A 13,603-nucleotide genomic window follows, 5' to 3' on the forward strand; every position below is an offset into this window, starting at 1 on the left:
CGCCACACGTGGGTGTGGGACCAGCCCCTCGCGCTGCCCCTCCTACCAGTCTGGATGTGGCTGCTGCTTTAATTCCGTAGTTGTAGGATTTGCATTCAGCTTGATTTCAGGCGGTTTTGAATGATGGTTGTTCTGTAGTTTAGTTGTAACTTTGATGTGGTTGTGGGAGGACGCAATACCGCGTTTACCTACACCACCATCTTGACCGGAAGTCTCTAGTGTATTTTTAATTTCACTTATATTTTTCAACCTCAGTATTTCTATTTGTTTTTAAAATAATTTTTATTTATTGCTATTTTCTATTTGGCAAGACATCATTCTCATGTTTTCTTTTAGTAATTTATGTGGTTTCCTGTAGTTCTTTGAATATATTTTAAATGGCTCATTTAAAGTCTTTGTCTTATCAGTCCATTCTTTGCGTTTAAGGACAGTTCCTATTGACTTATTTTTGTCTAATGAATGGGTTATACATTCTTGTTTCTTTGTATGTCTCCTGATTTTTGTGTTGAAAACTAGACATTTTAAATAATACAATGTGTTAACTCTCCTGACAGATATTCCCTTGCCCCCAACCAGTGTTTGTTGTTATGTAATGATTTTCTGAATTAATTCTATAGTTTATGTTCTTTGTTGTATGTGGACACTAACGTTTCTGCTATCTTAGCTTAGTGGTGACTCAGTGATTAGAAAGAAATTTAATTTCCTGAGATACCTGGAAGCAGTATGTCTCCCGATCTAAGCCAAGGGGCTTTGTATCCATTTTGGGGCAAGCCTTCAACACAGCTGTGCAGTTTACAACTCTGCCCTAGCTTTCCTTCACTTTCTGCTTGTGTAGAGCCTCAAGGTTATTCAGAAGTGAGAGCTTAGGGCCTGCTCTGATGTGAGCATGCACTCAGACCTGTGTGTGCATGTGGCTTTTTTAATTCCTAGAAATTTATTTATATAGATATATCACACACATGGACATTTCATTCCCTAATTTTCCTAAGGGTTTTGGTTAGCCAGTACCCGAAGTAGCCAAGATGGTCAATAATTGCTTCTGATTGTTTTTTAAATAAATGCCATGGGGGAAGAGACTGTTCACTCTGGGCAAGCTCCAAGTCAGTTAAATAAAGACAACCTTGCAGGTGGTTTCTTCCAGGGAACCACCAGATAGTCAAATGATAATTCTCTTTGAATGGAACTTTGAAAGAGCTTCAGCCCCACTACCCTCTTCAGTGACTGCCAGGCTATCCATTTTCAGGCCTGCTTGGGAGGTGAGGTGGGGTGGGGTGGGCGTGGGGAATAGGGCAAGTTAAAATCCCGCAAAGCTCAATGTACTTAGTGCCTTTCTTGAATAAATGCTCCTCAGATTGCTATAAGCATCTGGTTAATTTAGTTTTGAAAAAGTTGATTTTGATCATTTTTACTAGTGTTCTTATTCCCTTTAATGGTGGAAAGAATTTTCAGAGGTCTTAACTCTGCCATGTTTACTGACGTCATTCTTGGCTGTGTTTAAAAGCATTGTGTTTGCTTTGCACATTGCTAACTTATATCTGTTTGCCTGGTCTTCATAAATGAATCTGAGTTTTATTTTGTTTGGATTACCTTCATCGGTAGCATTATTTGTATGTATAAAGTTTGGTTCTCAATCCTTTCACCCGTTAGTTTCCTCATTTGTCTAAGAAGCTGGGCTGACTTCATTTGTACAGCAGTCAAGGGACCATGTTACTTTCCCTTTTTCTATTAAATGCAAATGTCGTTTCCTCCTAAGGAATGGTTTTAAAGTCCATTTACTCTCTTGATAAAGGCAGTTGAAGACGACTTTGTGGAAATGCGCAAGAATGACCCTCAGAGCATCACTGCTGATGATCTCCACCAGTTGCTCATTATAGCTCGGTAAGTGGTACATGTCCATAATTGCTTAAAGTAAGCAGTGAATACAGCCCCTAATTTATTTAGTAATAACTGAGGTAGAGTTCTAAAAATAGAAATGAACCTTTTTCTTTTAAAAACACCTTGTGAAGTGGCTCGTTGAAGTGAAATTGTGTTTGGCCAGTGATCACTTCAGTGGAACCAAGCATGGTTCGTGTTCTCTAAGCTTCTAAAAGCAAGTCACCCTCTAAATATGACTTAAAGATTCCTTTGTAGAAGTCCAACTTGGCTCTTGACTTCTAGCCCTACTAGAGATCTTATGTCCTAAACCATTATTTCTAGGTCTAGACTTAAATTTGTTTCTGTCTCAAACTAGGTTTCTGTCTCTCAGTGCTGGTCAGACAACACTGTCAAGAGAACGATGGCTAAGAGCGAAGCAGCTGGAGTCTTTGCGAAGAACCAGGCTTCAACAGCAGAAATGTGTGAATGGAAACGAACTTTAAACATCTGATACCTATGAAAGAGTAATGGGCAAATTATAGCCACATTATTATAAAATTCAAATATCATTTATACCACATTGTTTTGTAGATAATTTGTATCAAAAACCAATGACTTTTCCTGAAATCAAGCCTGGTAACATCTGAAGTTTATATAATATTCAGTAGGGGCTTTTACCTTACTGATTTTATGGAGCTTTTGGAGTTTGTTTTATAATTATATAAATTAGTAATAATGTACAAAAATGTATTTGATATTAAAAGTTTAATATTGATAAGATAAATGTTGGTGATTATACCATTTCCTTAGCTTCAGCTAAGTCATAGACCAGACTGTTGAAATGCCAGCATCAATTTTTTTTAATTTATCTCTAATGTTGAAAGTATTACAGATGTCCCTCCTTTTTAGCATCAACTTCATTTGAAGAAAAATTGTTGCAACTCCGAAGTCAGGAATTGTTCGCTTAAGATTTTTATGTCTTTCCAGTTAACAGTGCATCTGAATGTGTTTAGTGGTCAGATGTTTGGGAAATATTACAGAATTTCACATGATTTCCCAAACATTTGACCATAGAAGGTTTTTTCTATTTAACAGTTGTTAACCTGCAAAACTAGTCTTTAATGTAGCAGTGGTTCCCATACTTTTGGAGTTCATGGACCAGTAAGTAATAAGTCCCAAAATTTTGGGATGGACAAGGTTGCCAATTTATTTTGCCAAGTTATCTGAAAGAAATCACTGTATTATCACCATTATTTTTTTCATAAGAGGACAAGCTCAGAACAAGATAGTCCTTTAAATGGAATAAATGTAGCTTTTTGAAAAAATACTCCATTGTCCTTATTTTTCTCATTTCACCCTAGTGCATTTGGGAACCACTGTTTTATGGCACTCACTTAAGGAGATTCTGCCCTATGAAGGTGTTTTGCCTAAATGTGAAGAGAGCAAAATAGTTAACTTTTTTAAAATGCCTTCTTTAGAAAAAAGTTTTTACTTGAACAAAAATATTATTTATAGCTACAAAACAAATTAATGCAGTATATAGTATAACTGTGGCATCCAGAATGTTTGGAAAGGTTGGAATGCTGCTTATGTTATCAGTGGTTGTATATAAAGTTTAATTTCTTTCAGTCAGTAACTTATCTATTTGAAAACATTAGAGTTCAGTTAAATGATTCCTTAAATTCACCTCCCAAGCCTAGAATGACATTGCTAACCAAGGAAACAGGGTCGGCCTTGAAAATCAAGGAATTTATTATGCCTAACAAACTGAAGTGAAAATTACTAATTAACTTTTCCTAAACTCAAATCTATTTTTATAAACTAATGTAAATAATGCTTATATTTAGTATTCTAACTGGTTTTCATTTTTATAACTGGTAGACTAGACCTTCTTTAAACTTTTAGAAATGAAACCTCAACTGGATTTGTGGGAATAAAATTCAATAGAGTAGATTAGTTACTGTGTGTTTATTGTCCCAATGTGAATTGTAATTTACTAAAGAGAAGTAGGTAAGTGGCCTGGTCTTGCAGAAAAGGTTCTTCTTTCAAAGAACTAACTAAAACTCATCCCATGTGGTCTGTGTGGAAGAGATACTGTGACCTCTTGGTGGAAAACCATTACCAGAGGTGGTGTAGCGTGGTGTGCTCACTTGAGCAGGTAGGAAGCAAACTTGGGGAGTCAGAAACCCTTTTCTCCCTTGCTATACACGTGGACATTAAAGTTGTTGATCTAATGTGATGTTAATACTATTTGAATCACCAGGAAACTGAACGAACATTACTCTCATTGGAACTACTTTTAGTTTTCAAATCTCTTCGGAACTAATTTCTGTGGAGCTTAAAACATTTTACCACATGACTTTGCTTAATATTTTCTCATGTTGTGGGGCAGTTAATATTTTCAAGAAAAGTTGGTAAAGAATGAGACAAAACATTTACTTCCAATGTTTGGGTTTTAAAATTTGATAGTCTGACCCATTTCATCATTTGAAAAGTTAGAAATCATGAAAATACTTCAAGAGTAAAATATTTAGAAAGGCTGGGACCAAGTGTTTGGTTATGAAATTCGTTAATGTGATTCAAAAATCGAACCCTTATCTTTAAAATATTATTCAAGGAATTCTCATACATTGTCACTTTAAATTACAATGGCATTTTATTTTTAAATAGTCACAAGATTTGACACCACACATACACACACGCACACACACAAATATCACTAATAAATAACAAATACTTATCAAAATTATAACAGACATAATGTTTAGCTGAGAATCACTTCAACAGAATAAGGATCTAAAGATATCAGACAAACCAATACTTGTTTGGAATAAAGTGTGCAACTTTGTTAATGTATGGGCTTACAGAAGAGACCCTGTTTCCATGTGGTCGGGGTTATGGTCAAAAAAACAATTTTAGCACAGTTGTGCTTCATACTAAGTTTCAATAGTTGTAAATAGTCTACACAAGATGTTAAGGAATGCTCCCTACAAAAAATTAAAACTTGAAGACTTCTTTGAAGAAATTACCAATATCCAGTAAATGTACATTCTTACCTGAAAACAGCAAAATTAATGGGTGCTGGTACTCACATCTGATGTCTCAGGTTTTATGACTGACACGTCTTAATGCTCCTAGACTTTGGGGTATACAGGGTGGCAGAAAATTTAAAATTTGTTTAGAATATGGGGAAAATTAGGATCAAATAGGCATACATTACTTGACTATGCCAATAATTCTCCATTCTTCATAGGGAATGGTTAAACCATCAAAACAAAACCAAGTTTTTTATAACTGAAATGCTTCTCATTATTAGTAACACTTAAAATCACTAAAAACTAAATATATTTACCTTGTAGAATACACAAACATGTACTGAGAAAAACAAATTATAAAAAGCTAATCCCCTAAATGTATCCATGACCATCCTTGATGTGTCTACTTCATACACTCAACTGCCCCACCTACCCACCCACTCCAAAAAAGGCTCAGGTTATATCCCAAAGTAATCCGTTCCTGAATTACATTCAGAGACAAACAGCTCTGTAGTGTATAAGCTACTCAGGTCTACACATTCTAGGATGATGCACTTCTGTTGTCCTCTCAAATTTGGAAATCTGCTCAAGTTCACACTCCTTTTAAAACCTTTCCCAATAAACATAATTAGAATTTATGATCCCTAAATTCAAAGTCAGTACAGGTTAAAATCGCCTAATATGTGAAACGTTTTTTTTTGGATTATGTAAAAGCCACAGGATTCTTTGTGGCTAAAAACTAAATCTGAATTATTCGTGTCTGGCATTGTGTAAACATATTTTTAAGTTCGTTTTGCTGGATTTCATTAACCACTTCAGGTTCGGCAGGGCTCTTTTGAACCTTTGCCACTGCAAAGTTTATCCCCTGGGTTAACCCAGCTTGGGTAATATTAGCAACCTGGACCATGGAACTCCGAATCTTCGCAAAGGGAGAGACTGCTCTGCTGCTGTTGCTCTCTGAAGGAGAAGGAGTTACGTGAAGCCCTGTGTCAAGTTCAAGCGTGCTGGATCCAGAGCCAGGGGTCTTTTGAGATACAACTGAATGCACTGGTTCAACAGACAAAAACTGTGGGCCTGTTGCGGAAAAAGACACATCTAATTGAGATGGTCGAGGAGGTATCTGTTCCATTGATTCAGATTGGGTTTCTTCATTAGAAACTTGATTGGTCGTTTGATTTCCTTCCTCACTAGGCTGCTGAGAAATAGATCTGGTTTCTGACAGTTGGGTCGTTTTGCTTTGTGCATCTTGTACAAATCTGTGGCAGTAAATATCCACAGGCTTGGCAAAACCAGTCAATATGTGTATATTGTCAGCAGAAGGACTTTTTCTTAAAGGAGACTCACGGCCTTTTCCAAGCTCACTTCCAATAGTATTATCTGAAGGAGCATGAATGCTAACGTCAGTGCTGCTAATAGATTGGGATCGACTTCCTAATCGAGGTGCTGAAGCAATAATACCACAACTCGGAAGAACATAGTCTATTGGTCCTACGTTCTCTAAAGAATTAGCTAGCTGCCTGTCATCATCAGACTTGGAATTTGTAAGGAATTCATCAGAGCGGTAGGAGTCATTATCTGAAGACATTTCCCCATCAGACTCTGCCTGGACTTTATTATCCATCACACCTGTGTTTTCCATGGTTTCAAGACTACTATCTGACTTCCAAAGATTTACTTTTAAGTTTGGTTTTAGAAAATTAACTTTCATTTCAGGTTTTGCAAAGTTTCCTAGCCTTCGTAGATTGCCAATGTTTACATTGGATTTGGTCTGTTTCACTTTTTGATTTAGAGATGAAAATTTGCTCATTAAAAAATTTTTTCCCTGGGCCAGAGAGCCTTGATTTTGAGATCTGATGCCAATGATGTCTTCATGAGGTTTACTGCTCTTCCTACAAAGTAGAAGAGAAAAAAGTTAATTCCCTATGGAAGTCAACATACCAGTTCCAATTATTAAAGTAAGTGAAAATTATGTTATTTAAATTGGCCCGCATTTCGTGAAAATAGTGCATTGCTAATCGATAAACTAAGATAACCCCTTGGAGTTGACACTAGAACAGGATTGTCCAACAGAAATATGTGAGCTGTTGATATAACTGAAAACAGCCACATTAAAAATGTGAAATGAATTTTAATACTATTTTATTTAACCCAACATATACAAAATATTGTTGTTTCGGCATATAATCAATATTAAAACATAAGGTATATCTTCTTCATACTGAGTTTTTGAAAGTCAGTGGTTAGTATTTTACAAGAGGGCAGCAGAAGCCTTTGTAAATGACATTAGTGAATTGTTCCCAGGCACTGAGTAGTAATGGGTGGCCTGGCTGTGTGACTAACCCAAGCCCAGCAAGCAGGCGAGAGACATCTCCCACATGTGCTCTATCTTCACCTTCCTCAAGCAGGCCGCCAGGTGCAACAACAAAGATGTAGTAGTGGGAACACTACGACATCTGCAGTATTTTAAACCTGCCCAATGAAGACCTTTCTGGTAATTGGATTAATTATGTTGTGTTATTTGGGGCCAAACATTTTGTCTTCAGAGTTGACTGCTGTTATTGCATATTTCCTTCCACTGTATTCTCCTAGGCATTCAGAGAGGCGGAGCAGACAGTGGAAGAAGGGAGGGAAGCCTCCCAACAGTTGCCTCAGCCCATGTTTTTGTGCATTCTGAGAATAAATTTCTCTCAAAAGAACAAAAACCCACACCCAAAATTCAGACTAAGCACATTTCAAAGACTCCACATACAAATCTAAATGACTGGCAAAGGCAACACTAATTATAAATGGGAATCTACAGCACCGTAATCTCCACTCCAATTTGGCTGAATTCAGGTAGAGGTGGGAGGCAGAATTTTGTTTCCTCATGTTCCTTCCCTGTGGGTTATCTGAATTTATTTGAAAAGATCTGGGACACTTAACATAACTCAAGTTAGTGGTTTCTCCTTTGGTATCCCTCACGACAGCTATAAATAAAAACAGTCGTGTTATTTGCCACGTGTCTTGAATGTTTGATTCTTGTTGGTCATGCAGCATCACTGGTCATGAGACTATTTTATAAAAATTAAAACAGTAGCCCTGGCCAGTTTGGTTCAGCGGTTGGAGCGTCAGCTTGCAGACCAGAGAGTCCCAGGTTTGGTTCCTGCTAGGGGCATGTACCAAAAATAAATAAATAAGACAACCCTTTCTTTAAAAAAAAAAATTATAGCATTAAAGTCCGGCCGGTGTGGCTCAATGGTTGAGCATCGACCCATGCACCAAGAGATTGTCAGTTTGATTCCCAGTCAGGGCACATACCCTGGCTATGGGCCTGATCCCCAGTGGGGGCGTGCGGGAGGCAGCCAATCGATATTCTCTCTCATCGATGTTTCTATCTCTCCCTCTCACTTCCTCTCTCTCAAATCAATAAAGGAAAAAAAAATATGACATTCAAGACTATAGAAACAGCCCTAGCCGGTTTGGCTCAGCAGTTAGAGTGTCAGCCCTCGGACCAGAGTCATGGGTTCGGTTCCAGTCAAGGGCACGTACCTGGGTTGCGGTTTGGCCCCCGGCCCTAGTCGTGCAGGAGGCAACCAATCAATGCCCCCCCCCCCACACACACACACACACTCTATCTACAGATAAATAGAAAAATATCCTTGGGTGAAGATTTTTAAAAAAAAAGACTACGGAAACAATGACCTCTACTAACAAAAGACTGAACAATTTTTCTCTAGATGACCAAATGGCTCTTCTCTACTGGAAGGTGGGCTGTGAGACCTGCTCATTAGCTGGAAAATCCACAAATTGAAATGTAAAATCTGTTTACAGGCACTCTTTCCCCAAATTCAGAAACCTAGTGTATAAAACATAGTGGCTATTTTTTCTACAAAGGTATTTAAATTGAGTCCTTCCCTTTTGAGTATATTTTAAGAATTTAAACATATATCACTTGTGGCCATAATCTCAACAAAACGGTTTACCTTTGATCCACAGAAATTCAACACTTCCCTCTCTAAATACCAACTCATTAACATAATGTGATCCCCCCACCTGTGCAAATACTTTTAAAGAAATAAGACTTTGAATAATAATGTCTTTATTCCTGAGAGAAATAATAGTAGTATACTCACCTCTCAAGTTTTTTCTCGATTATAGGTACATCTAATCCCATGGCTTGTTTGGTGATCTGCAGCATCTCTGCAATGCACTGAAGGGTATCTGAAACCCAAATATAACTGCTTGCTACTTTCTCCGAAAACATACTAAAAAAATAGTTCTAACTCAATTTATAGATCTTATATTAAATGGAATTTGTAGTCTTACAGTTAAATGCAAATCTATTTGCTTCAATTTACAGAAAACTCCTTATTCCCCCCCCCGCCCCCCGCTAATTCAGTGTTCTAAAACCAATTTTAACAGAAGAGTAAATAAAGAGCAAAAGAACCAAATCAATTGGAATTAAAGTGCCAGATGCTGGGGTAATAGCTGTAAACAAGGCAGGCATGGTCCCTAACTACTACCCGTACAAGGCACATGTGGTGGGAAAAGCCCAGAATCCATATGATCACACACACAGAATTCTTATTATAGATTACCTTGCCCCAAACTGTATCAGTTCAAACAACCTCCCTGCGTTGCTGGGAACGAAGTTGGTATTTCAAGGTCTCAAATCACAAAACTATTTCCCTGGATTATTTAGCTGGCAATGGTATGTACTGCCCTCAATTCTATTTGGGCTTATAAGAGCAGATAAAAAGTTAATCACACAATAATTTCATCTTTCTTCATTACCTTTCCCATCCTCTTCTGGATTGCGCATTACAGCTCTCAGTGTATGGAAATAGCCACTTGTTTCTTTATGTCTATAGTGCAGTCGCATGCAGGAGAACTTTGGCTTACCAAAAAGAGTGGGTTCAGGACCTACAGACCCAAATGAATATATGTAAATCTTTCACATAACATTTACTTCCTTCTATATCTTCAAAAGACCAACAATTCATCAATTAGATTATTTAGCACATTTTTCTTCATAATCTAAACAAAAGCACATAAAATACAAATTTATCGTGACACTTTGGTTTGATGAGACTAAATAAATATTCTTCAGTCTCAAATATTTAAACTTTCTTGATCCCTGGGTTAATCTTCACAAGATAAATAATAAAAGAAATAGTTATTATTAGATTATATCCATCACTAATCTCTAAAGAATAGAAGGCAGTCCTAAAAAGTAGGCTACTGGGAATATCCCTTTCTGGTTCTAATAAGATGTTATACTGGCTGCATAAATAACTTGATCTACTCTTTGAAGAGAAGTATTTGTTTTCTATAACTTGGTTAGTATCTTAAAATTACCTATTTCTATTTTTTCAAGGTCTTCTAGACTTAGTCGTTGATACTGGTTTACTTTATCAACTTCATCATCATAACTAGAGAAAGGAAAAGGGATTAAAAAGAGGGTTAAAAATCAAAGCATATTTGTCTTGTCAGCTGAGGTATAATAAGAAATCTTCCATAGTGCAACAGAGTTAAACAAATATTTTTAAAATTAGATGAAATGAGATTAACATATAATTCTTTTTTTTTTTTTTTTTTTTTTTATCCTCACCCGAGGACATTTTTCCATTTTTTGTTCAGGTAGAGTGGGAGGGAGAGAGAGGAACTGAGAGAGAGAGAGAAACATCGATGTGAAAGGAACACATCGAGTGGCTGCCACCCGCACAACCGACCAGGGCCGGGGACAAACTGCAACCGAGGTACATGCCCTTAGCGGGAACTGAACCCGGGTCTCTCAGGACCGCAGGCCGACGCTCTAACCGCTGAGCCAAACCGGCCAGGGCAACATATAATTCAATAGCTAAAGAAAAATCAATTTATAGATCTTACACTAGAAAAAAGAAATTCACAGCAAAAATAATTTCAGTTTTATAAAAACTTATATAAAATAAAACCCAACAAACATAAACCTTCACCTAAAAGGAAGGCAAAAAATAGAGATAAATGTTCTGAAGCTAAGTATTTGTGAATAATACAGCATATAAATTATATCCAAATCAAGAAGGAAAAACCCATGTGATTCAATGCCAACAGGCACCTGGGCCAAAGACAAAAAAAAAATGACAGTTCACACAAGACCAAAAAGAAAGTGAATATTAGGGAAAAGAAAACAACCCTCAATTCTGGCAAGGCTATGAGGAAGTACTTGTATTTTCGCTAGTAGCATTGTTAATTGGTAGTCTTTCTGGAGATCAATCTGGCAATAAACCACAAAAGTAGTAGTATTCATCATTGTAACCAAGTGATGTAATGTAACCAAAGAGAAATGCATGTGCACACCCACGCAGAATTACAGCTGTATCATTCACAATAGCAAAACTAACAAGGAATTATTTAATGCCTAACAATGGGGAAATATTCAACTATGGCATAGTAATAAAAACTGATATATGGTCATTAACAATAAAAAGATGTGGAATACATCAAAATTTTGGATATGTATAGGAAATAATAAATGCTAAAAGAATATTATACAAACACACTGATTATAACTCTAAAAAACATTTCAGATTGATAAAAGGAAGTCTGAATGATATAAGTTAGGTAAAAGGGTTCAATTATGTTTCTTAAAATATATAAAACCAGATTTTTAATTCCTTACAATGGAAACGTCTTAGATTTAAAAACAAAATTAAAAGCTTTAAATCAATAAGCAACTTACTAGGCAACGTAGTAGGCAGAGTTAGAAAGCAGTAACAGCACATCCACATCTCTGTGAGTAGCATCAATGAGGCTAAATAAACATGACACAAGCAATTAAATATTTTTATTATAATCTACATTTTTGTCAAGCTTACTTTTATAGGAGAGCCACTTATGGTAAAAGACTAGGGGAGGGGAGAGAAAAATCAAATAATGTGTCCTATTTCTGAAATTAAATGTATACAATCTATCCATTTGGAACTTAAGAAAAAGAAATCTGGTTTGGGGAGGGTAGAAGGAAGGACTGGAGCTGAAGAGAAAGAAGTCCCTTCTCCCTGAAGTAGCCAAGGAGGAGGGAGGAAACAGAAACTCAGGGGAATTGGATGATGGACAATGGTAAAGGGGTGAACTGGAAAAAAAAAAAAAAAAATGAGGTTGAAAAGGAAGAAATAGTGCAGATGATGAACTCATATGGCCTAATCTTCAAAATGACATGCACATTAAGGGTATTTTTACACTCATGTAAAATACATGTAACGTGCAAAAATGGAACCAAACCAAGCTACTTTGCATTTCCCTTATTATAGATTAATTTACTAGGCTTTTAAGGAACAAGCAAACATTTCCTCATTCTAAGTGCATGTTGCCATATCAACTTCCACTCTAAAATCAAATTATCAAAATAAAGGTTAGACTCTAGATGACTATTGATGAACCCCTAAACCAAAAACTACAGTAAAACGTACACCTTTGAAAGATTACAAGTAAGAAAAGTCAACATATAAAATCTACAAATAATCAACAGATAACACAGGGAGACTATGAATTCAAAACTTAATTTAATATTCACCAAATATTAATAACAGCCTTTCCAACCAAAAGGTGGAAATTAATCTGGGTTCTTATATTAGTCTCAAAATTCCACTATAAGTGGATAATTCCGTCTTAGAATTCCATACCTATTTGCCAAGGCTTATCAAAATGCTACTGAAAAACAAATAGAAAACAGTAGGGAAGTCATTTGTAGATGAAATTTGAGTCATGTATTTGGTCTGCATCAAAATTAGGTCATTGTTTAACCAGCACTGCAGAGAAAATTTACCAAAAGTGTAAGCTGCAGTATTGAACATCGGCTGCACCTTGTCAATCTAAGAGAGTGAATTCTCAACTTCCACCCCCAAATGCAAGGAATGACATGAACTGCCAGGCCCTGATACCACCACCAATGGCCCACAGCGAGCACTGACCGACGCTGGGAAAAGCCACATTCCAGACGCCAGCAGCCTCGCGGCGGACACGGACGGCGCGCACGTAGCGAGCTCTGCGCATCGACACTTACGTGCACTCTGAACACTGCTGCTGGAGCCAAGCCATACAAATTACGTCACAACACAATTTTAGTAAGAAAAATATTCTACTATGTTAGTGTCACCTAATCCTAGTGTCCTACTTTGGCGTTAATATTTACATCAGTCAGACGTGAGCCTCAGTCACAAACGCCGTCCTTTAAGAAAGCACGTGGCGGAACAGGCCGGCAGCGGAGCGTCGGCCCTCCCCTCCCACACCCACTGAAGCTTCACGGCAGCACATGCTGACTGTCCTCCCCTCCCCCTCCCCCCAGACAGACAGACAGACAGACACCTTGCTGTTTGAGCGGACGAGCGGCCACCCTCAGGTCCTCTCTGCGCCGCTCTCGAGCCCCCGCCACCGGGCGGGCCCTCCTTCCACACCACCAAGACGAGAACGGCAGCGCCACGTGCAGCCCACCCCTGCGACGACGGCCGCGTAAAAGCCGCTGTCGTCAGGGGACATTAATAGGAGACTTTGGAAAAGGAGTAGTTTACAAGAAAAATATAACCCCACGGGAACTTTAACCATAAGTCCTGCAAAAAGGAGAAAAATCCTGAAAGTGGCCGCCAGGCTGCCTCCCTCGGGCTTGGGCTCGGCAGCGCTGCCCGCGGCGCTGGCGGACCGTTGAGCCGTCGGCGGAGGCCTGTGGGACCGCGGCATCTCGTCAGTCCGTCCGTCCGTCC

The 13,603-nt window shown here is 37.9% G+C and overlaps 2 protein-coding genes across 8 annotated transcripts in view; one reads left to right on the top strand and one right to left on the bottom strand.

Annotated features, from left to right (window-relative positions):
• The window catches only part of LOC118632305 (minichromosome maintenance complex binding protein), a 34,919-nt gene extending 32,412 nt beyond the window's left edge, over positions 1 to 2,507 (top strand). For 2 of the 3 annotated variants that reach the window (XM_036265304.1, XM_036265305.1), the window contains exons 15-16: positions 1,790 to 1,878; positions 2,231 to 2,507. In XM_036265304.1, the coding sequence (XP_036121197.1) occupies positions 1,790 to 1,878; positions 2,231 to 2,357 (216 nt within the window). In that variant the 3' untranslated portion in view covers positions 2,358 to 2,507. The remainder of the gene's footprint in view (positions 1 to 1,789; positions 1,879 to 2,230) is intronic. The other variant, XM_036265306.1, reaches the window with a different exon arrangement.
• A 2,121-nt stretch (positions 2,508 to 4,628) lies between these two features.
• INPP5F (inositol polyphosphate-5-phosphatase F) overlaps positions 4,629 to 13,603 on the bottom strand; it is a 78,618-nt gene continuing 69,643 nt past the window's right edge. For all 5 annotated transcript variants that reach the window (XM_036265295.1, XM_036265294.1, XM_036265296.1 and 2 more), the window contains 5 exons: positions 11,590 to 11,661; positions 10,227 to 10,300; positions 9,663 to 9,791; positions 9,002 to 9,089; positions 4,629 to 6,778 (listed from right to left, as the gene is read on the bottom strand). In XM_036265295.1, coding sequence (XP_036121188.1) covers positions 5,629 to 6,778; positions 9,002 to 9,089; positions 9,663 to 9,791; positions 10,227 to 10,300; positions 11,590 to 11,661 — 1,513 coding nt within the window. In that variant the 3' untranslated portion in view covers positions 4,629 to 5,628. The remainder of the gene's footprint in view (positions 6,779 to 9,001; positions 9,090 to 9,662; positions 9,792 to 10,226; positions 10,301 to 11,589; positions 11,662 to 13,603) is intronic.

This window comes from Molossus molossus, unplaced genomic scaffold (assembly GCF_014108415.1).
Source record: "Molossus molossus isolate mMolMol1 unplaced genomic scaffold, mMolMol1.p scaffold_m16_p_17, whole genome shotgun sequence".
NCBI classification, from domain to species: domain Eukaryota; kingdom Metazoa; phylum Chordata; class Mammalia; order Chiroptera; family Molossidae; genus Molossus; species Molossus molossus.